This window comes from Rhinolophus sinicus, chromosome 2 (assembly GCF_057876585.1).
Source record: "Rhinolophus sinicus isolate RSI-liver-muscle chromosome 2, RSI-T2T, whole genome shotgun sequence".
NCBI classification, from domain to species: Eukaryota; Metazoa; Chordata; class Mammalia; order Chiroptera; family Rhinolophidae; genus Rhinolophus; species Rhinolophus sinicus.
This window is the reverse complement of record NC_142502.1, coordinates 40,037,767-40,063,087: the sequence shown is the minus strand read 5'-3', so window position 1 is coordinate 40,063,087 and position 25,321 is coordinate 40,037,767. Positions and strand designations below refer to the sequence as shown.

Sequence of the window (25,321 nt, the reverse complement as noted above, 5' to 3'; positions counted from 1 at the left end):
GCTAGACATCTTCTCCAAGTGGTCCCCACTGAGACAGGCTCTTTCCCCGTGCTCCACCTGCGGTGGCACTCACAAGTTCTCTGATCAGCACCCACAGGGAGCATATTCTCAGCCACGAGGTTCTGATTACTGAAACCTCTCTCCTGAGCTGCATCTGACCTGAATATCAGGTTGCTGGCGAGGAGACTCATTCACTGGAACTGGCCTTTGGGACCAGATCCTGAACAGACCATCCAGACTGCTGAGCAGGGCTCCAGTGACCTGGCACATAGGACACACGGAGGAGAGCACTTCCCTCCATGTTATATGTTCCTAAAGCAGAAATGCAAGGTGACCTAAAACTATAATGATTCTGTCCTGTGTGAGAAAAGCATCAAAGAGAACTTTGGTGAGCTAGTAGCCCTAACTGACATTCTTTATGCCCACCAAGTCATGCAAAATATGAATTCCCCTGCCTATATTGCTAATATTCATGAAACTATGCAGATTAGAGAAGGCCCTCGTAGTTGGGGGGAAAAAAAGGACATTCAAGGAAAAGAGACAGGAGAAAAGGATGGCATCAGAAAATGCAAACATGGTATTTTTACATACATCATACCTGGTTAGGGGCCTGAGAGAAAAATTCGAATCTCCTATAATCATCCCGGTTGGCACTGGTGTCCTCCTCACCCACAGCTTTTCCTTTGCACTTGGCCTCTACTAAAGGAGAGGTGATGAAAAGGGGAGAGACAGCTCTCCACCACCAAGTAATCCTTTTGCCGATTGCCCTCTGGCTGAGAACCCAGTCACCCAACTACAGGGAACTCTATCTGTTTTACTGCTTTAATTTAAAAGGAGTTGCCATCCTGTCTCATTTCCCCTTTGAAGTTCTATTTCAATGGGTGGCAAATTCTAGCAATGACTTAAGTTTGATTGGGGCCTGGATGGGAGGGAAGGCAGGGTTGGTGGGTGTTGGGACTCAGTCTCTCTGACTGCAAGCTTCTCCTGCCACTGTTTCTGGATAAGTATTGCATTTTCTCCGCCCTTTTGCACCAGAGGGAAACAACTCTTAAAGTAACTTTAACCTCCAGTCTGTTTAAAATCCCAAACCCTGCTCCTATGTGCATGCACTCATACATCTATCAAAATAAACAAGAATCTTTTTTTTTTTAAGCACTTAGGGACTGGTTACTTTGGAGTTCAAGGAGATAAAAAATAAAACTTAAACAAACTGCTTTTCATATAAATGCCATTTCCATAAATTGCATTTTAAAATATAATTCATTAGGTGTCAAAGCATGGAAAAAAACAAAGATATTTGAAAAGACTTTTAAAATGAACCTGGAAAACATACGATTCCTTTATAACAGTCTGTGGACAATTTGCATGCATATAATTCATATTTCGATTGTACTTGTCAAAGTCTTTGCTCTAAATTCCCTTCTTCCTTGCAAGATTTGTAAGGATTTATTCTTATTCATTATCTATTACATATTCCTAAAATCTGGAGAAAAGAAATAGTACCATGGTTGTTCAGAGCAGGTATGGTTATTGCAGTTGCTGTTTGTACATAACTGAAGTTTTGATACTTACACAAACAACAGAGTTAAGCAAATGTAAATTGCACGTTTTCTCCACACCAGCTCTCCTTGGTCTCATGACACTCTAATAATACAAGTACAGTATCTGCACAATAGCATCTATCTACAAATCACACACACACACACACACACACACACACACACACACACACACACACACACGTGCAGGCCTAAAGAGTAATCAGAGACACCGTGCCCTCAGACAGGCACAGACATAAATGATTATTCTCACTTGACAGACCAACTGCACTGCTCTTTCCTTGTATTTCACTCTAGCCCCAGAGGATTGGATCAGGAAAGAGACACTTGATAGCTGCTGTTTCCGTGGTTGAAATATTTGTGAAGTTAACGCATAACCTGAAAGCAGAAGCTAATAAATTATAGAGTGCTAATTGGGACTGGAGTGGAGTTGTCAATCATGTTATCCTAAACACAGAGAGACCCTCATAACCTAAAAAGGCAAAGCAACCTTCAGGAAAAGCTCCCAGTTGTTTCCAGCCTTGACCCACTCCAGCAGAAACATCGCGACCCCACAGAGCTGCCACTGGCAGAGTCCGAAGAGGTGGTTCTGCTAATCGAAGCTCATTTTAAGAAGACAAACTCTCTTTTAGGGGGAAAGAGTAAACTATTTTACTGAAGAATTAATGTTTAGAGAAGCATATTGTTTAGCAAAATATGTATTGAATTTACTAGAATAATTATTACTTTGGGAAAACGTTACCTTTTATTCGGAATTGTTCACTTTAAAAGACAAGTATAACTCAATAAAAAAAAAATCTAAATCTCTCCACAATATAGGGTCATGTCTACTTCAGATTGCAGTATGTCTATGAGTTTTCCAATGTATTCTTATGAAACTAAGCTCTTCTAAAACAAAAATAAGAAGACCAAATATCCTCTGCCTTGCTGGAATTCATTTACTTCACCTAGAAAAGCAGCAACACCAGATTTCCTATTCCTTTGTTTTGTTCTTAGAATCTCTGAGTAATCTCTTTCATTCTGCTGATCTGCCAATGTTTCAAAATGGTTAAAGCGATTTTGCTCAAACTATCCTCCACTGTTATCATTATTTCCATTTCCTATCAAAACTGCACAAATGAATAAGTATATAAGTATCACTACATAAGAGACAAAAGGTAAAAGGTAAACTAAACTTTAGGAAACAAAACTAAGGAATTAAAAATTTCTGAATCCTAATCTCTATTTGCATCACTCTAACGATCAAGTTACCAATTAGACATTTTTATCAACATTTATTTTCAGAGTACATATTTTAGTTTCTATGCGTATTTACAACTACTAAATTATTCTATTTACCTTATAATTTGGAAGCTTTAGAATACTTCAAATAAAGTACTCTTCACTTAGGAAAATCAAATCAAGTATATTAAAATTCTAAACACACACACTCAAAACAACAATTATAATTGATGGGAGTTTCACAAGCTTTTTTTTTTTTCATACTAATTCTCATTACTGCAGACTTGCCCTTATTTTTGGCAACTCCTTTATTGGCCCCGTGCCAATAATGGTATGATTGAGAAATGGGATGGAAAACAAAACAAAACAAAAAAATACTTTTGTTATTTCTGTTTATTTTTACCTATTTCTTTTTTCTTCTTCTAGTGCATTTTACCCAATGTGTAATCTATCCCCCAAAAACAATTGAATATTTTTTACTCTACTATCATGTGATAATTTTTTATTGTACCTGCTTTTATATAGAACTTTCTGATATCTCTGGAAGCACTGCCTAAAAGTTCTTTATTATTCCACCTTGCTTTGTGGAGTGTGAAATCCCTTTCTTTCCTCAGGCAATTTCTCCTCCACACTCAGAAACCGAGAGAAGGGCACTGACAGACAGATTTTGATAAAAAACATACAGAACAGAGCTTGTGATATTGTTCTTCCTTGTTCAAAGACTTCTTCTAAAAGCACATTTCACTGATACTTTTCTAAAGGAGTAAGAAAAGGATTTAGGGAAATGTCAGCCTTATACCCATCGAGAAAACCACAATGAAGTTGCATTCAATTAGAATTGGTGAGAAGGAAAATTATTTACAATTTTACACTTAACATTTCCAAACTATCCAGTTAATAAATAAAAAGTGATAATGCTAGCACCATCATCCTGCACTGAAGTTTGGGATATCTGGTTATTTGATGTCTAAGTAACGATGTTATAAATAGGACTGAATTTTTTAAAAATCTACCATTGGGATACTGCCATCTCCCTTTTTCACTTGAGAAATAAATGTATTGAAACTATAAAAGACTAAACAATGCTTCACAGCCATAAAATGTACCAGGCTGCAGGTAATACAGGCTTTTAGGAGAATGGGTTTTAGGAGAATGAGGCAGAGTATAGGTAACACTGAATCTCCCGATGTCACAGAACAGCAACAAGGCAAGACATTAAATGTTAAAATAAAATTATATAGTTTAATAGCATATAACTTTTCAGATTATAAAAACTAACTACTGAGAAAGATAAATACTATATGATTTCACTTACATGTGGAATCTAAAGGACAAGATAAACAAACAAACAAAATAGAGACTCATAGATACAGAGAACAAACTTGCCAGAGGGAAGAGGGACGGAGGATGGGTGAAAAAGGTGAAGGGATTAAGAAACACAAATTAGTAGTTAAAAAATAGTCACATGGATGTAAAGTACAGTTTGGGGGACATAGTCAATCATGTTGCAACAACTATGTATAGTGCCAGGTAGGTACTAACTAAGGGAATCACTGCATACATTATATAAAGGTCTAACCACTACGCTGTACACATGAAAGTAATATAAACTAACATTGAATATCAACTGTAACTCAAAAAAGGAAATAAATAATTTTGAAAAAGAAATAGAATGTTTTTAAAAGAAAATAAACAAAATTATGACTGTATTTTTATAGTTATTTGAGAGTGCATATTTAATTTTTGTCACTTCCTTTATTAGAGGAATTCCTAACTGGAAGTCAGTTACATATCCTTTACTCCCCGTCTCCTTCCTATAAACAGAAAAATTCTAAAAGTGACATTATAGAAAGTGCTATGCACATTGTCTTTTCATTTTCTGATTTGGTCTTTGTGCTTTCTGGTCCTGTAAGTCTATATCAATGATCAGAATGAAGTTAGAACTATCTGGACTCAGTTTTCAAGAGGACATCAAGCTCATCGTGAATTTCAGCTCAATGGTACACATTCTAGAAAGTACAAGAGTATCTAAACTCAATTCTTCCAGTTGACTGTTCCTCTAGATTAGAGCAGTCTGAATTGTTTGTCTCATATCCCACAAAATTTTCCCTGTAAATTCCTACCTCTCATTGTATTAGAGAATCTTTACCCATATTGCCCTCTTATCCAAATGCTATCTATTCTTAAGTTCTGCCTCTTCCATGAACCCTTGTCTCCACAACAGACACAATAAGTGGTCTCACCCTTATTGGTACTCTTACCATCTAATGTGTACACCACTTAATTTGCAGTTATTATATAACATCTTGTGACACAAGTTCAGGATGTAAGAGGTTGCATCCTGTTCACTCTTGACTTACAATATCCTTTACCCTTAACTAGATATTAAGTACATTAAGCAGGTACCACCAACTATTGTGAAGAAAAAAAAAAAGAACACCCCACAAATTATTGCATTAAATGTTTAAATATTATTATATGAAAACCAAGGTTAAAATATGTTGATTTGAGTTGTGTAGTACAAGTTGAAAAAATAAAAACTGTCTGAAAGCCCATTTCAGTAAAGAAAATCTTATTAAAAGGAGTGGGGAGAGGTTCTGTCACTCTTAGTAGCAGCCAAATAGTGTCAAATATCATTTTTCCTGCACTTGTGTCCTGACCCTCAATCTCTGTCTTCTGTTCAAGGACATCCACTTCAACAATTATCTTTTCTCCTTACTGTACTATCACTTATCCCTCTCCACTGAATTATTCCTATTAATATAAAACAGTCTGTAATTCTTGTCTTTAAAAAAATAAAACCTCCCTTGACCCCATCTCTCCTGTTACTAATTTCTCTCTTGTCTTTAAGTGGCAAAATGCCTTAAGTGAGTCATATTCTTGCTCTCTTCACTTACTTTTTCATTTTCTCTTGTACCCACTCTAATTTAGCTTGTACCACACACACACTTGTCAAGGCCATCAGTTAGCTCCACATGAACATCAATTCTCAGTCGTCCTTTCATTTGTTTCATCAATAGGGTAATACATCAGTTAAGATCCTCTGATAAGCAGATGCCAAGACACATAACATGCACTTGAGGCCTTATTCACTTGTTCTAGCAAAAATACTACATCTGGCTCATCAACCACAAGTAGGGCTACTATTTTGTTTAACTTGTATACTCTAGAGTCATTCTCTAGGTTCCATGCAGTTTCTACAGGAGCCCCAGTGAATTAAATGGAGATATAGAAACCATGAATCCTGCAACCTTTAGATCTTTAATGGTGGCACTAATCATTGTCATCCCCCTGGGATTTGATTTTATATTTGACTTACTATGCTGGCTAGAGGAGGGAAGGGAGGAGGTCAGCAGTTTCAGAGGTTTCCACTTGGCCTTCACACTATGATATATTTTATGCCACAGACCAAGGATCCAATGAGCCAACCACCAAGCATGTCGATCCCAATTACACATTTGAAGAGTAAGGAAGTAACCACCAGTGGTTCCATGGATGTAGTGGACATGCTTTATATTAAACTTTAGTCAAGACTTATTTAATATTTGGCTCCATAATCCCCACTTTAATGGGGATTAGATGCTTCAGGTCTCTGGATGCCAGTGTCAACTCAGACTCTGTGTCCAATAGTCTGAAATGACTGGGAATTCTCCCATTCCCCAGTGCCTACATTGAAGCCCCTCCCAAGAGGCCCCAGAACCAACATACCTGGAGGTAGTCTTCAGACCACATAAGAGCACTGTCCAATTAGTTCCACAAGCAACACACACAAAGGGTGATCTCAACAGGCACCAGAGCCTGCTGGGGTGAATCCCACTCATGGGGGTAAGTCCCCCACACAGCAACCTGTAAGCTGTGCACATGGCCAAACTCCACAGGCAATCAGCCTGAGGATCAAGTCCACTCACTCACTTGCCAATAGCAATCAAGACTCAACTATAACAGGAGGGCACACACAACCCACACAAAGGACACTCCTGGAGTACCCAGAGCAGGTGACCAGGGAGACTGTGCCAGGGTCCTACAGGACACCTACTACATAAGGCCACCTGGCCAAGACTGAGAGATATAGCAGATCTACCTCATACATAGAAAGAAACACAGGGAGGCGGCCAAAATGAGAAAACAAAGAAGTACATCTCAAATAAAAGAAGAGGAGAAAACTCCAGAAAAAGAATGAAATGAAATTGAGGTAAGCAACATACCAGAGACAGAGTTCAAAACAATGGTTATAAGGATGCTCAAGGAACTCAGTGAGAACTTCAACAAAAATAGCAAGCATAAAAAAGCACATAGAAACCATTAAAAAAAAAACAAACAAACAAACAAACAAAAAAACACACAGCAGAATTGAAGAACACAGTAACTGAAATAAAGCATGCACAAGAAAGAATCACCAGCAGACTAAATGGAGAGGATCGAATCAGTGATTTGAAGACAAAGTAACAGAAAACACCCAATCAGAGCAGCAAATCAAAGCAGGAAAAAGACAAAATAATATTAAAAAATGAGGATAGTTTAAGAAACCTCTGGGACAACTTCAACCATAACAACATCCACATCATAGAGGTACCAGGAGGAGGAGAAAAAACAAGGACTTGAGAACATATTTGAAGAAATAATGACTGAAAACTTCCCTAACCTGGTGAAGGAAATAAACATACAAGCCCAGGAAGTGCAGAGAGTCCCAAACAAGATGAACCCAAACAGACCCATACCAAAACACACTATAATTAAAATGGCAAAGGTTAAAGACAAAGAGAGAATCCTAAAAGCAGCAAGAGAAAGGCAACTAGGAACTTTTAAGGGAGCCCCCATAACATTGCCAACTGATTTCTCAACAGAAACTTTACAGGGCAGAAGGATTGGCAGAAAATATTCGAAGTGATAAAACGCAAGGATCTACAACCAAGATTACCGTACCCAGCAAGACTGTCATGTAAAATTGAAGGACAGATAAAGAGCTTCCCAGACAAGAAAAAGGTAAAGGAGTTCATCACCACCAAACCAGTATTACAAGGAATGCTAGAAGGACTTCTTTAAGACAAGGGAAAAATAAAGATCAAAATTATGAATAACAAAATGGGCAATAGCTACATATCTATCAACAATTACTTTCAATGTAAATGGATTAAGTGCTCTAATCAAAAAACATAGGAGAGCTGAATGGATAAGAAAACAAAATGCTTACATGTGCTGCCTACAAGAGACTCACTTCAAATTGAAAGACATGCACAGATGGAAAATAAAGGGATGGAAAAAGATATCTCATGAAAATGGAAACAAACAAAAAGTTGGGATAGCCATACTTATACCAGACAAAATAGACTTTAAAACAAAGGCAAAGAGAGACAAACAAGAGACAAAGAAGGACCCACTTCTGGGTATTTATCCAAAGAAACCCAAACCACTACTTGGAGGGGATATGTGTATCCCTATGTTCATTACAGCATTGTTTACAATGGCCAAGATGTAGAAGCAGCCTGTGTATCCAACGACAGATGAATGGATAAAGAGTAGATGGTACATATATACTCGGATTATTGCTCAGCCATGGAAGGTAATGGGTTCTTGCCATCTGTGGCAGCATGGACAGATCTGGAGGGTATTATGCTGAGTGGAGAATGTCAGACAGAGAAAGACAGATGCAATGTGATTTCCAATACATGTGGAAATCTAAAGAATAAAACAAACAAATAAAACAGAAACACCACCATAGACACAAAGAACATTTTATGGTTGCCAGAGGGGAGGGATATTGAGGGGGTGGGTGAAAAATTGGAAGAGATAAGAAATACAAATTGGTTGTTACAAAGTAGTCATGGGGATGCAGGGTATAGCATAGAGAATATAGCCAATAATATGCTAAGAGCTATGTATAGTGAGTTCTAGACTAGTCAGGGGGATTACTTCTTAAATTATACAAATGTCTAACCAGTATGGGGAACACCTGAAATTAATATGTATAATATCAAATGTTAAGTGTAATTGAAAAGTTAAAAGGGGGGTGGTAAGAAGGGAAGTAAGAAGTTCAAATTTCCAGGTATAAAACAAATAAGTCATGGAGAAGTAACATACAGCATGGAGAATACTGTCAATAATATAGTGATAGCATAGCATGGTGTCAGATGATTTCTGGACTTACGGTGATCACTTCTTTAGGTATATAAATGTTGAACAACTATGTACACCTGAAACTGATATAATGTATGTTAGTTATATTTTTTAATAATAAATAAATAAATAAATAAATAAATAAATAAGAGCAGCAAACTACAGCTTCTCCATCCTAAGGGATGTTTTTGCAGCACTTAGAAACATTAACAAAGAATTTTTAATGATAAGGGGGAAAGCATATGCTATCATACAACTATTTCTGCCATAAAAATAAGCTTACATTTGGGAAGAAAACAAACAAATGAAAAAAACAGGAAGAAAATATTCTAAAATATTTACAATAGAGCTTGGGTGGTATATTTTGGCCATTTGATTCTTGCTGTGAAGAAGGCTGGAAGGATTAGAATAGGTCATCTGACTCAGGCCCCGACCAACCACAAAAGGCAAAGTTGTATTGGCTTCCTTTTACCAAGAAGAAAAGGTCAAAGAGAAGTCAAGGGCACCTTAACCAAAAGGCCATTCTGAGGATAAAAGGTGGGCCTGAGACAGGAGAAACTGATAATGATAAAATAAAGTTTTGCCTCTTTTAGCTTATGTTCACCAGAATTTCAGGCCCCACCTAAACCTGGTCTGAAGCTCAAAGCAGTCCCCCAACTTCTATAATCTGTCTGTCTAGGTCTTGGGAGATCAAAAGAATACTCTTGAGTCCCCCTTGGCATTAGACCAATTCTCTGTCATCCCTCCCAAGAGCTACAAGTGAGGACTTGTTACACAATGTGTTGGAAAAGGATGACGAGAAAATCAGCCAATTAATCCATTAAACATGAAAACCTACTTTGGCTTAAAGAAGATGCAAAGAGTTAGAAGATATCACCCTATCTTCAGAAAGCTTGCACTTCACTTAAGTAAAATAACATAGAAATAGGATAGAATTACATGTGGTTACTGCCAAATGAGATGTAAAGACAGGAAAGGCAACGGCTATTCTGAGAAGGGGATGGTGAGGGAGTTAGGGACAAGTTTTCCAAAAAATTGGACTATGAGCTGATCCTGAAGGATGAGTGGTATTTAGATAAACAGAGAAGAACGGGTGAGGAGATTCCAGTAAGCCAGGGAAAACCAGTATGCATAAGTGTATCTGGGATCAGGGACAGGCTCTTTTTTAAAGGAATTTTTCAGTAAAGCATTTTCATTGGAATTATATCAACATATTAATTTTACCTAGGTAAATTTTGGTTCAACTGGCACTGTTAAATTGTGAACAATATTTTTTATTTTTCAAGTAATTTTCTTATGGATTTTTACTTCTCCTTGAACAATACAAAATGAAGATTAGATTTATCCATCAGCTTTTATATTGTTTTGTTTTGTTTTTATCACTATAGCTTCTGCCTTTGGGAGCCATTATTTCTCTCAAGTCTGATATTTCCAGGTCATTTTTTGCAGATAAAAAAAATTTGTCAGTAAGATTTTATACTTCTGTTAAATGTTAGTGAAAAAAAAAAACATTTTTAAAAGTGCTATTTTTAGCCACTGCCAATATTTTTCCTCTAGATTACAAAATCTAATTTTTACAAAATTAACTTACAGAATTTTTAACATTACCAGCCACTTGTATTTTATAAATTACTTTTAGCTATAATAAATTTTACCTGTGAGATTTTAGCCCGTCTGTTTTTATCATACATTAAATATTTCTATCAATATTACTTATTATGAATTATAAAAAAGACTACTAATTTGCACTTACATTTTACGTGAAACATATTTTATGAGCTGTTCTCCTTAGATATCCTATACATTTCTTTATTGTCCAAATTATAATGCAAATGTATTGTACTAAAATTCAATTCTTCTATATACTTCTGATCCCTTTGTGTTTTGCAGAAAAAGGTCCATGGCACTGGCAGAGCAAAAATCCTGGTTGTAAGCAACAGAAACTGACTCTGTCTGATTTAACATTCATTAAAAAAAATAAGGGGAACTCACAGAATTCCTGGGAGGGCTTGAGAACCAGAGTGGGGTCTATGGAGCTGAAAGCTATGGCTAGAGGCAGACAGCAGAACCGGTTGGTCTGGTTACCGCAGCTGCCAGAGACACCAGGCTCCCGATTCTGCCAACTATCCTGGCCCTGGACTCTGCAGTTCTGCCAGACCAAATTGCAGTTGCCACCATCACCAGGAAAGACTCTGGGATCCCCGTTTCTTTGCATCTTTAGCTCTCAGTTAGACGCCTGTGGTGGGTGTGACTGAGTGGTGGGGGCCAGGTCACATGCCTGGCTTCTGCTGCAAGAGATCCTGGAGGAGCAAATGGAACATAGCTCCGGCCCAGAAGATGAAGGTGGAGGAATTCCCTAACCCAGGAAGGGGTGGCATATGCTGGGCTATCAGAAGCTCAGAAAATATCCTGTCTTGTTCAGTGGAATAACAGATGTGGCCAAGTGGCCCAAATCCTGGCCCTTTACTTGGAGGCTATTCACTACAGAATACATTGACTTCCCTGTGTTTCTCATCATAGCCAATCATCTGTGAAGGTTCTCAGACAGTAGGCCAGTAGAAAAATGAACTCAATTATCCAAGGTGGAAGCAGATATGTGGTCCTCTTCCATGGTAGATTTTAGCAAATGTTATAATCAAAATGTCCTTCTCTATATCTAACAAACATCCTCTATATTGCAAATGAATAACACACAGAATGTTTTCATTAGTGTTGCAATTAAAGCAATTGAGCCTTTCAGATTAAAATGGGTAGCTGCAAGGAAAGAAGGAAGGAAGAGAGAGAGGGAGGGAGGGAGGGAGGGAGGGAGGGAGGGAGGGAGGGAGGGAGTGAGGGAGCCAAGGGAGATAGAAAGAGAGAAAGGAAGGAAGACAGAAAGAAGGAAGGGAGAAAGAATGGAAGAAAAAGAAATGATTGGCTTTAAATTAGAGTGTTTCTCTCAAGAATTTTTTAAACAGTTCTCATTAAGGTATTTATTACGTCATGTAGTTGCTAAAAATCACAGAATTTGAATTAACATTGTATAATCATTTATATTTAATTTTAAGGACAATTTGATACTAAATGTAATCTTAAGTATTTTATATATATACAATAGCTATGGCTAATAAAAATCTTTAATTAGCTAATTTCCATAACAGCATACAAGTCATAGATTGATTTTTATACAACCCAGAGATCGTGGAATGCTAAACTTTAGGATTTAGAGATCTTCATGGTCCTATTTTCAGTATGACTGAAGCTGCTGTTCAAAACCTCCAAAATACAAAATATTTCAGAAGAGTCATTAAAAACAATATTTTACTATAGCATTAGCTTTCCAAGTGATTTCCCATGTCTACCTGCTTGTTCCTTTGGTATGTGCAGGTATTTAATCATTTCCTTGGTCTCTTGGGATAATCTGTAGTTCAGTCGCGCCCCTGAGCGTGCTTCTCACCCCCTCCTTCAGGTCCTTGAACATACCTATTTTGTCTCTAATCATCTGACCAAGATGTTTCTGTTACAGCCCAGACTGAAGGGTGGGCAATGGTCTAAGGGACCTCAAGGGTAGGGGAGAGCAGTTTTCCTTCCAGACTCATGAGTCAGTCTTCCTAAGCTTTCTAAATGCTCAGTGGTTCACCTCAGAATTTGGCTGAAGTTGAGACAGTTGGTATGGGGATTGTCAGAACTGAAACCAAGTGGTTCTCAGACCCAAGATCAGAATTCAGGAACTTTCCAGTGGTAACTCAGAATCATAGACCACCACAAATCTATCATTCCACTAGGGTTTTCTTTCAGTAACTACTTAATGGGAGTGTTCATATCAACTCTGCATTTCCCAAACCGAGTTATTAATCAGACCCATCTCCATGTCCACTGTGAGTGAGACAGGCATAGTTCAGGCCTTCAGGCTTGCCAGGGCAGTAAGCCACTTGTTTTTCTTGGCAGATACCTTTGTCTGCATGTGGTTCCTTCTCTTCTTTCCTCAGACCACAAGATTCAGATTCCTCGGAGCCTAGAGGACCCTCAGAATTATCTTCACCTTGGCTATATTTTGTGGCAAGTACCATATAGTTTAACCCTTCTTGGTTCTTGGATTCCATTAAAGCAATTGACATACTGTCATCCAAATTCAAACAAATCACGTTGCCATCTTCACCTGTGAAAAAACAAAGCTGAAAGTTATTCTAGTATCTATTTGATTTCCTTTATGTGTGATAAACAGGCTGAGAATTATAACAACACCAACCTTAAACATTGGTTCAGCAAATATTTATAAGGACAGTTAAGGCAATACAACGGGGAATACAAAGATAAATAAGACATGTTCCCTGTCCTTGAGGCTATTGCAGTTTAATAGAGGAGCAGATATAATACCATAGGAGGTGTTGTGTGGTATAATAAAGGAGTACATAAAATGTGGTGAGAGCACAGAGCTAATTGATTCTTCCATAACAGATGAAGAAATTAATTCCTTTGTGATAGAAATTAAGTGGTCATAGGAGTCCTTTTTGTCTAAAGTGCTTATCCTTCCATCTTGCCACTGTAGCTGAAATATCTACCGCTAGATTAAGTAATTTAGTCATTTATTAAGATAATATTTATTGAATGCCTAGTATATGCCAGGCTGTGTTCTGGGTATTGATGGCACAGAGATGAATGAAACAAACTAGTTTGTTCTTTGACGTTTACATTCTAATGGGGGGAGACAGACAACAAATGAGTGAATAACTAAATCTATGTCAGGTGGTGATAAGCAGTATGAGGGAAAAAGAAAGTAATGGTGGAGCGGCTGCTATTTTATATGAGGCATTGGCAAAATCCTCTTTAATGAGGTAAAATTCAAGTAGAGACCTGAATTAAGTGAGAGAATGTGCCATGTGGCTATCTTAGGAAGAAGATTCCAGGGGGAGAAAACAGTAAGAAGTGGAGTCCCGAGGCGGAGCATGCTAATTGAATTGAGGGACAGCTAGGCATCCAAGGTGGCTGGCCCTCCTCAGCCATCTCCCTGGGACAAGTAGCACATGAAACCATTAACACTAATTGGCAAATTTAAAACTAGCTTGCTTATGACCTCAAAAGGCTGACAGGGAATGGACACAGGCTTGGCAAGTATTGATGGTAAGACTGAGGTAGAAGGAAAATGACATGAAATGTAATAATAATTGTTGTTAACACTTACACAGTACTTACTATGTGTCAGGCACTATTCTAAGCTATATGCATATATTAACCCATTCTTCTATAGAGGGTGCCAAAAACAATGTATACACATTTTAAGAAAGGAAAACTGTATTGAAATTGTAATATTCAATATATACCTATAATAAAAGATGAACACAAGTCACGTTTGACTTCTGCAATTACAAGAGGTGCTCAAAGTGGTTACCATCAGCATCCAGACACTTTTGATTACGGCAAACTACTGCTTGAGCAACATTGACCAAAGTGTCCACTTGTATACATTTTTTTGGCACCCCGGGGATTAAGCATTATCCTTAATACTTAAGTATTATCCTCATTTAATAGATGATGAAATTGAGGCACAGAGGGGTCATATAATTTGCCCAAGGTCACACAGCCGGAATTTGAATCTAGATTGTCTGTCTTGAGCCTGTGTCCTCACAAGCATTCACCCTCAAGGGGAAGGTGGAGTTGCTGTGCTGTGTGAGGAGGACCCACGTGGGTGGGCAGTGTGCCCTACAGGAGTCCAGGAGCAGCACAGACTCAGACACACATGCATATGGCATCGGGGTGGCAGCAGAAAAATGGGCAGCCAGAGGGTAATTACCTTCCAAAAAATTACACTCATATTATTTTGTCTTTCCCTACTTCAAGGCTAACTTCCTTACATACAGAAGTATAAGAATCCTTGTTGAAACCTAATAGCAGAATTTCTGAAATATTTCAAAAAATTCTAGGTAATCAAAAAGAGAAATACACAATGCAATGTAAGATGAATATACAAATGTATATTGTGGGAATTGTTTTTTATCCATATTTTCCAATCTTGGGGTATTGGTACAGGGATAAAAAATTATGATCAGAAATATTACTATCCTTTCATAAAATATATTTGAAAAATCAGAAACAGTTCAGTAGATAAGATGATGGTCTTTCCCTTTTTCCTCCTCATCCTTCCAGCATGAGAATATCCAATGGTGTGGGTGACACCGACTGGGCTGCCCACCCCCGGCATTCAGCTTGATCTACACCCAGGTTGGGTTTGTTTGGAATGAATTTCAATTGAAATATGGGGAAAATGAAATAATTTCAAAGGACTAAGGGAAGCATCACTGTACCTATTTTTCCCAGTGGAATCTAATGGATCTACCTATTTACCAAGTTCCAAACCTGACACAAAGCTTACCTTATTAGAAGAACATATGAACTGCTATCTCTACTCTGTATTATCAGGAGCTCATTTCTGTAGCATACACCCGCCCCTACCCACTGTCCCGCTGACAAACAGGATGGCCCAGCTGCAGGCTCACAAGTTCTTTGGCAGCGTTTCACGTTCGTCTTCCTTGTTCAAACATTGTTATAGCACATTTCAAACCACATGAATAGTCGGACAGTGTTGTAAAATATCTCCCCCATAGAAATAACTGTATCAGATGCCATGTTTAGTTAGTGCCTACGTGGCGAATATCTACAGAAGGATCTAAATGTTATGATTATTGTCAATATGTATTAATAGCCATTGAGAAACTCATAAGAATAATTCACTATGTATGATAATAGCGATAGAAAATATCAAAAAGTGAAAGAAATAAGATATTTAACTTTAAATAGTCCAGTGGCCCAGATTATTGAGGAAATTAGGCTGTTCCTAAAGGGCTTAAAGAAATTAGGGTAAAGAAAAGTTTAAAATTTCAATAAATACTTAAACCTATGATATAGGTCTAATTATTCATGTTACTGGCTGCTTCACTGCCATATTTTTATCCCATTAAATAACATATTGGGAAACTTTCTAATGAAACAGGATTTTAATTTTTTTGGCCTGTTGTTGAGTTATTTGAAAAGAACTTTTATATAAGGCAAATAAATGCTTTTTGTGTTTTTTTTTTTTTTACAAATTCTGGCACTGTATGTCAAAGAAAAATCATTATCTAACTGCTTCATTGGTTCATGGTACTTAGAGCAATATTTAGTAACTTGACCCTGGCAAACTTTCAGCAATTAGTACATCTTCTTATTGCATAAAGAGATGGGGGGGGGGTGTTTGTTTTTGTTTAAAAACTACTGAATAGAAAACCTGCAGGTCAGGCCTTAAAGCAGAGATTCTGAACAACAGCAGCACACACTCAGCAACCCTCTCTTTAAGAGGGAAATATTAAAATAAAGACTTCCAAGTAAGACAGGGTATTAACAGACGAGACATATGCCGGCTGACTGGCTATGTTTAGAACAGCAGAGGAGCATTTAGATTTGTTTCCTGTGGAACTCTCTGGGACTGATGAGGTGATGTTTACACAAATGTTTGGATGAAGTCACAGGGATATTTTTACTAGATGCCCAGATATGTTACTAATCTTCCTTCTCTATTCCTTCTCCACCCCATTAGGTCAGTAGGACCATGGGATAGACAGGGTATTATTGCTCTCTGCAATTCTAATGCCCTTTATTATTATTATTTTTTTTTTCAAAAAAGCCCTTCCCGTGGCTTTCTTATCTTCTTATATAGCTCCAACAATAACAGTGAAGACCGACACTTCACTACTTTTGCTAAACATGCCCGCAGGTCTGCAAAGCAGCCAACTATTATTAAACACATTCTCTTTTATTAAAAGGGTAATTAAGTTTAGACTTCCCTTGAAGGGACTGTTTCATGACTTGCATCCTTTTCAAATATGCAGATTGTACCTTTCATTCTATTTCTTCTCTTTTCTCTGCCACTTTGGTTCAGTCATGTCTCAATTATCAAAATTTTTAGTGATTTCCATATCTCTTACTATTCCTTAACGTCAGAAATTACATTCATTGTAAGTAACAGAATGAGAATTTCCCTTTTACTGAAATTACATGTCTTTCATGGCACAGAATTGCTTGTTTCTATCTAAATCATCAAAATGTGGTTATATTCCCTGTTAAACTCTTCCTGCATCATTATTCTGCATATCTATGTCTGCTTCTCCATGTTTTTGAACACTATTTAGACTTTTAATTCAGTTTGCCAAAACTTGGCACCTAAATATATTTGATATAACCAGGACAAATTGGTGTAACTTTTCTAATAGGCCATGAATAATGTTTTTTCACTATACCTAGCTGTGCAGCACACGACTGATAACACACTGGGGAGAGTATGGTGGCAGTTTTCTTACCCAGCCATGCCTCTGTGAAGGCTGAGAGCACAAGCTCTAGAATAGAGCCAAACTCCAACACCACCTCAGCAGTATGCCCATGGGCAAGTTGCTGAACTTCAGGCTTCTCATCTGGAGAATGTGATAATAAAACTATCCACTTCATAGGGCTATTGTGAGGATTTAATGAGTTTACCCACACAGCCCAGTGAGTGGCACAGAAAAAAGTGCTATAATAAAACTAACTATGATTGCAATTAAAAGCCATTTACAAAGAGAGTCTTGTTCTGTATATTTACTGTAACCATCGCTTGTTACTTAGCTCAGCCTCATAGATGAACTAGGTAATGCAACATGGTAAGAGATTTTCTCAAGGGTTTATGGAGACTTCTAGTAGAGACTAAGGCAAGCTGAGCTCTCAGGCCCTCTAACACCCATTATGACAGCCTCTGTGATGGTTAATAAAATGTCTGCACATATTAGAAGGAAAGGATTCTATGAGCAAAGAATTAAATTTAAATATAGAATATAAGTCAACTGTAAAGTCCTAGCATCCCTTTGGAACTCTTCTTCTGCAGCATTTGATCACTCTCCTTTTTGGGTTTCCATGACAATACTCTCTTAAGGCTTTTCTCTTTCCTTTCTGGCTCCTCCTCTCTATGCCCTCCAAATTTCTTTGTTATTCCCTCCTCTACTGGCTGTCCTCTGGTGCCAGCCACTGTTCACTTCTCTTCTTATTCTATACAGTCTACCTCAATGATTTCATCTATACCCTTGAATTCAATTACCTATTCGTATATTTACAGAACAGACCTTTCAATTGAATACTGGGATTCTCTACGCATCCTGAACCCACGATGCTAAAATCAAACATGGGCAAGGCTATTCCTCCTCCTATTGCCCCATCTCTGGAAGGAGCTCTACTTTTCCCCTAGCTTCTCAAATCACTGGGATTCACGGTTATCTCCTCACTCTTCTTCACCCAATTAGATGCCGCATCCTGCAGCACCTACGTCTGTGGTAAGTCTGGGCTTAATTTCTTTCTCTCTATACCTGTTACCATTCATTAACTCAGCTCTCATCAATTTTCATCTCTTACCTGACTAGTGTAACCACTCTGTCTCCAATTTCATCACTTGCCATTTTCCCCCGACATTGATGATAAACTACATGCAGTTCTGTGCACACTCCACTCTCTATTACTCCCTGCCTTTCTACATACTGCTCCTTCTAGCCTGAAATACGATTTTTTCTCACCTCCCTGCAGAATTCTGCTTAGAAGTTACCATGGCTTTTATTGACTCTCCCTCTACTGTGTTTCCCCAAAAATAAGACCTAGCCAGCCAATCAGCTCTAATGTGTCTTTTGGAGCAAAAATTAATATAAGACCCGGTCTTATTTTACTATAATATAAGACTGGGTCTTCTAAAATATAACATAAGACTGGGTACAATATAATATAATATAATTAATATAAAATAATATAATACAATACCAGGTCTTATACTAAGTTTTGCTCCAAAAAACGCATTAGAACTGATTGTCCGGCTAGGTCTTATTTTTGGGGAAACATGGTATTACACAGTATGGATTCAGCATCCTTCCTCTGGACTCAAACAGAACACGGATTCCCTTTCAATGGCAACACGGAATGCCTCCTAGCCTCTGACAGAAGATATAGTATAAAATCATCTGCTCACCAAATCTTTAAAAATAAGCTCCTTTGTAAGGAAAAAAATAGTGGAAAACTGACCAAAGAATCTACAATCCACTCATTCCTCTAGATTACTTCAATTTTATCTCTAAATCCAGCCAGTATATATACAAAGATACACAAATGACCATTTCTGTAAATGGCATATGCTTGTAAAACACTTAGAAACATGTAACCAAATTGCACATTCTGGGTAGCTCTAGGAAGTGAGGATAGGGAAGAAACAGGAGACTTTTATTTTTACTCTGCTAACATAATTTTGTGTTTTTTAAACAATAAATACAAATTATTTTATAATAAAGATCTTCAGACACAGTTGTAAATAATATAGCAAGACTGTTACTGATATTAATTACTGGAAAAGTTAGATGGAAAATCAGAAAGGAATCAGGAATCACTTTTATGGTTGATACAAGATAACACAAAAACGTTTTTTAAACATTTAAATAATGACTGTTTAATTTCATAAGGTCTACAAAATCATATTCACAAACAAATCTGAATTAGAGTCATATCAGTTAAGTGTGGCTTTCTAGAGATAAGAGCAGTGAGTTAGTAAGAGAAACATGCTTTCAATGCCAGGTAAGCAAAACCAATTCTGGTTGCCTTTGAGATTTGTACACGTTCAACTCAACCCAGTTACTGTTAAATTAATCTCTGTTAGGAACAAAAGATTTTATTTTACATATTGGCAAAGCACCCCAGATTGTGGTTCCTCTAAAGTTTGCATACATCAGGTTATGCAAATAAGAACCAGGCCAAACAAGAGCAGACTTGAATGGCTTGAGCAAAACAGTGTTACTCAATAGTGAAGTGGTGACATCTACCTTTCCTGTGGCTAGGGACAGAGTCTTATGATAAGCACAACTTTCAAAATCACCAGTAGAAGCAGAGCTCACTATTAAAACTTACATACAAAATTAAAGAAACTGACTTTAGTTTCTCAAGGGTAAAAATATATCCTCGACTCTATTTTTTTCTTTAAAGCAGCCCAGTGGAACACATTAAATTCAGGCGCTTAATACTATGTCTTGGACAAAAGTCAATAACTACCAGTTGAAATAATTGAAAACAGTTTTTAACAAAATTTCATTTAGAGAATTGCATTAATTAAATATTTAGAAAATGAGAAGGACTTGATTGTATCTAGAATGGCTTACAGGTTTGTTTTCCCTTATCCTGTGGGGTTGAAGTGGCAGTTATAACTCCTAAGGGCTTGGCCCTTGGCACTCTTAGTAGAATCAGCTCACTTCCATGACTAGAAGGCAGGTGGAGCCAATGTGAGACCATTAACAAGGCTTATCTGAGGAGGATTATAATGTGTGCTCAAGGAAAACAGAGCCCTTTCCAATTTGTCACTTAGCTATTTATGTTAAAGAAGTCACATGATCAGAGTCTCATCTCCATTCATGCCATGGATCCAAAGTTATTCCAAATATGTAGTCAGAAGCACTGCAAACAAGGCAAGCAGATATTTATCCTTGGGCTTCTTATTTTCCCCTGCTATTAGTCAAGTGCATCACTCAAGGTGAAGGCCTCACCGTGGGCTACAGTAGAGAAATGACCACACACAACCATCAGCCAATCACTGCAAAGACCAAGAGGCCTAATTTCTGAGTGATTCTGAGTCTTAATCCATCTTGCCAGGTTTATTTCTAAGTTCTTGCATTTAAAAAACAAAAACAAAACTAAGGGTCTTGTGAATGTCTAATAACAGGAAGGACTTCTAAAGCAGCCAGAAAGGATCATTTTAAAATTCATTTCTCTGTAGCCAATCAGGCAAATGTATTGTAAATCTGATTTTGGAAATGAATTAAGTGACTACTGTGTTTTAATTCTGTTTCGTATTCTTTATAGAACTACAAGGCTTAGTCTGTCCATCACAGTAGATTGGCTCCTGAAGATTATTCTCTTATTCACTAAAATACTAAAGTTGTGGAATCAGACTAGACTGTAGCAAGGTCTCACCCACTACAACCATCATAGCAAAAATGTTCAGCAGTTAGAAGCAACGGGTTCGATGGGTTAGATGTACATATAGCAACATGGATGACTCGTAAGAACATAGTGCTTAATGAAAAAAGAAAGAATCACTGCATAACACAATAGCATCTGTACATACAATGTACATTTTGTAGGAAGACATACAAATACAAAGATACACATTAAAAACATTAGAATGTTTGCCTGGCAGGGGAAGGGAGAAAGTAGAACAAGAGAGAAATATAGAGATAAAGGGAATAAATAAACAAACAAAATAAAAGAGAAGCCCTGCACAGACCAATGATAATAATGGACCATAAACTAAGAGTGTATAATAACTCTGCAGCTGAGGTCCAAACTGGTGTGAGGGGTGGAGCGAGAGGAGAACAGACCTCATGAAAATACAAGCGTAGTCTGGCATATTAATTCTCCTCCTTACTATCTGAGATTATAAACCCAGGGGACATACTATTATTCTCTTTTTTTTGTTAGTACACAGATCAAAATTATTTTCAAAGAAGATTACAATAGACTCTTAACTGTTACAAGGATGGTGTCAGTATATTATTATTCTTACCCCTGTAAAATGTCTTCTGTATATAACCCATTTAAACTTTGCTCAGTTCACACTGGAGAGTAAACCAGTAAAGAATCAAACTTACCTTCAAAGCCTTCATTTATGACTCCACTGGGGTTTACTTCTTCTCTGCATTGAGAAATACTAGTCAAGGAAATACTTTTGAATAACTGAAGCTGGTCTTGAATTTTATGGAAAGTAGGTCTTTGGTCAGGTTCTTGGGCCCAGCACTGGGTCATTAAATTCCACCTGGATATGTGGGTAGACAGACACGAAAGCATAATAAGTGGTGATTGGATATCATTAGGCAACCATTGCAGTCTGGATCTCTTTACCTTTTCTCCACTGAACTGGTCTTCCCTTTCCTCTCCCTAGCCATAGCCTTCTCTGAGACTGCACCCCACCCTGTATCTGCTGACAAGGCCCAGGAAATCCCTTCCTGTTTCGGCTGCGTGCCCACCGGCTGCTCCTGGGCCTAATCTCTAACTTTCAACAAAACGTTCACACCATTTGGGAAACAAAGGAGGCTTGAAAGTTCAAGATAGATGCTCACTGTCTTGACACGACAGTCTGCCTTCTTCATGATGCTGCATCTCCAGGTCAATGTGGGGATTCCCTATTCAGCGATCTCCTTGCCATCCTCCCACACATGGAGGGGTGGGCAATTGCTCCATGCCCTTGACATTGTCCACAATTAATCTGACTGCAGCCTACAGGGGAGGGTGCAGGACCTAGATAAACAAGATCATCACCCTCCTGCCTCTATCTGTCAAGGTCTCTTCTTCTTCCACTTCTCAGGGCTTAGAAGGAGTGGGGCTTCTATTCACTTCCTCTTTTAAAAAATTAAGTCATCCTTATACAGAATTGTAGGTCCTAGTCACTCAAAGTTGGCATTTAATACACTAACAAGGAACTAGAGGCTAGATAACTCTCTCTCCTCCAGACTTGATTTTCAAGTCTACTGATTTACTTAAAAGGTCAAGTACCTGCTCTCTCTTGTTATTTTTCTGGAGCTATAAGGCAAATGGGGGCGGGGGGGCAGGGAGAGAGAAGCTGATAAAGAAACATAAATTGGGAAGTATTTTAAAATATTAGTAATAGTATATCAACAGATAAATTTACAATTGCAAATTGTAAGTTCTAAAAAAGTGCTAAAGAAGACAAATGTGAAACCTCATAAAGATGGAACATTTTTGGTAAGTTGTTCACAGAAGGCCCCTCTGTGGAAGACACATTTAAGCCAAAGAACCTTGTGGGAAAATAAGATGCTAGTCATGGGAGTAGGGTGGGGATGAGAGTCAAGGAACATACTAGAAGAGGGAAAAGCATGTGTAAATTTCTAAATTTGGAAGGAGCTTGGCACATTTTGGAACCTGAGAGAAAGCCAATGTGGCTGAAGAGCAGTCATTGAGAGGGAGAGTATAAGAGATGAGGTCAGAGGAGGAAGGCGAGATCACTCAGGTCTCGTAGACCAGGCTAGGAGCTGGATTTTATGACACTACAATGGGAAGCTGCTGAAAGTATTTAAGCAGGCACGATCTTCATATTTTTAAAGGAGTATTCTAGCTGATATACGTGGAAAATGGATTGTAGAGGGGCAAGTTGGGGAAGCAATGAAGTTGTTAAAGAAGACTAGGTGAGAGATAATGGTGGTTTGGACTTAAATAAAGGCAATGGAGCTAGAGCAAGAATATATTCAGTCACTAGGTGACAACAATTCAGGAATCACTATGGGTATTGTATTTAAAATATGTAGCTAGTATTTATTTTAGGAATTATAATCTTTATTCCATTATAATGTGGCATGCAAATTCCACTTCTATCTCTTTTATTTTCTCACAAACACCTCAATCAGATTTACTAGTATTCAATATCAGAATACTGTAGGGAAACCTGATATTGGCCTATTTTCCAGTATTGGTCTAATGACTTTTCATATATATGACAAGGAAATTACATTCTAGATATAGAGTACCAAATTTGGCTCTATTTTAAAAAAATTAAAATTGTAGCTAAGAATCCAATCTTTTAAATTTATTTTTTATAACCTGTGGCATTTAGACTCAGGGATGACACAAAGATCCCAATGAATGATGATTAGATTTGAAATTAAACATTAAATAGTTAAACCTTTTAAGTAGTAGTTCAAGTAGAATCTTGATGATTAAGCATTGTCTTAGGAGGTGAAAGGAGAAAGTAAAGTATAATTCTCCACAAGAAGCATATCCTTTCTAGAAAAAAAAAAGCCATGATTCAAAGATATTGCCAGAGAATAGATAGGCTCTCTCAAGACTTGTCATATGTCAATTATGAAATTTTTACTTATTTTATTTATTTATAACCTGCCTCATTCTGCAAAGGATTTTAAGACACTTAATGGAGATTATTTAGAAGGAGAGAAAGAAAAAACTAGAATGAAGAAGGTAGGGAGGAGGGGGAGGAGGAGAGGGAGGGAGGAGAGAGAAGCCATCTTTAGTTGCCACATAGCCACTCTACACCTCACTTCTTCACACTACCCACTAAAAGTTCAACCTCTTGCTTAATCTATGTAATTTATTTAAGCTAATATTCCTATTTTTTTCATCTACAGAGGCTTAATTTGAGTCTAATTATTATTCTTAATTTTCTGAGGGCAAAAACATAGAAAACCTTTTTGTCTAACCATCCAGGGACAAATGAGAGCATAAATTGCCCTAGATTGAGAATATAGGCACTATATCAATAAAGCAACAGTCATTTAAAAGTAGAGAGTACAACTTGGGTTCTTAAAAGGCATTGAGGGTCCGGCCTGGTGGCTCAGGCGGTTGGAGCTCCATGCTCCTGACTCTGAGGGCTGCCGGTTTGATTCCCACATGGGCCAGTGGGCTCTCAACCACAAGGTTGCCAGTTCGAGTCCTCAAGGCCCGCAAGGGATGGTGGGCAGCGCCCCCTGCAACTAAGATTGAACAAGGCACCTTTAGCTGAGCTGCTGCTGAGCTCCCGGATGGCTCAGTTGGTTGGAGCACATCCTCTCAACCAGAAGGTTGCCGGTTTGACTCCCGCAAGGGATGGTGGGCTGCGCCCCCTGCAACTAGCAATGACAACTAGACCTGGAGCTGAGCTGCACCCTCCACAGCTGGGACTGATGGGACAGCAACTTGAAGCTGAATGGCACCCTCCACAACTAAGATTGAAACGACAGCAACTTGACTTGGAGAAGGGGCCTGGGGGTGCACACTGTTCCCCAGTGGAGTCCTATTCCCCTTCCCCAATAAAATCTTAAAAAGAAAAAGGCATTAAGCTGGCAGTGGAATAAAATGAAGAAGCTTTTAAGAATTTAATCCTAAAAAATGCATTTCTTATAACTTTAAGGTAAATTAGCTATTCCTTTGGCATAGGGTTCTTTCTGTACAAATACGCACTTGTCACAATTCAATATAATGCATTAGATACTTGCACAAACTTACAGTTACACATATTCCAGCATATTACTCTAAATAAACTTACAGATATTTCACTTTTGTCAAAATTTACATGGGCTGGTTCTTCCAGCTCTAAACAGATACACACTCATGATACTTGAAACATCTCATGTAGCTAAGTGTTCAGGTTCAAATTCCTTCATTCACCATGCCAACGCTTTACCCCCCTTTGGCTTTTTTTTTCAAAATAACACGAGACTCATTAATCATGTTCATTATTAGTGTCTCTGAGTAAAGTCCTTGAATTCATAAAGCAGTTAACATTCAACAGATGAAAACTCCATGGCATCTTTCAGAATTAAGGAGGTGAGTTTCTACAGGTATTTAAACAAAGCGTATAAAGTACAGATTTTAAAAACTCCCTCACGTATTATGCCAACCCTGGAGAGACTCACTTGCCATCT

General features: G+C 37.9%; 1 protein-coding gene across 4 annotated transcripts in view; it reads right to left on the bottom strand.

Moving 5' to 3' along the window:
* Nucleotides 1–11,851: 11,851 nt before the first annotated feature.
* The window catches only part of ROS1 (ROS proto-oncogene 1, receptor tyrosine kinase), a 98,481-nt gene continuing 85,011 nt past the window's right edge, over nucleotides 11,852–25,321 (bottom strand). For 3 of the 4 annotated variants that reach the window (XM_019741353.3, XM_019741354.3, XM_019741356.3), the window contains 2 exons: nucleotides 21,542–21,705; nucleotides 11,852–13,032 (listed from right to left, as the gene is read on the bottom strand). In XM_019741353.3, coding sequence (XP_019596912.3) covers nucleotides 12,725–13,032; nucleotides 21,542–21,705 — 472 coding nt within the window. In that variant the 3' untranslated portion in view covers nucleotides 11,852–12,724. The remainder of the gene's footprint in view (nucleotides 13,033–21,541; nucleotides 21,706–25,321) is intronic. The other variant, XR_012496723.2, reaches the window with a different exon arrangement.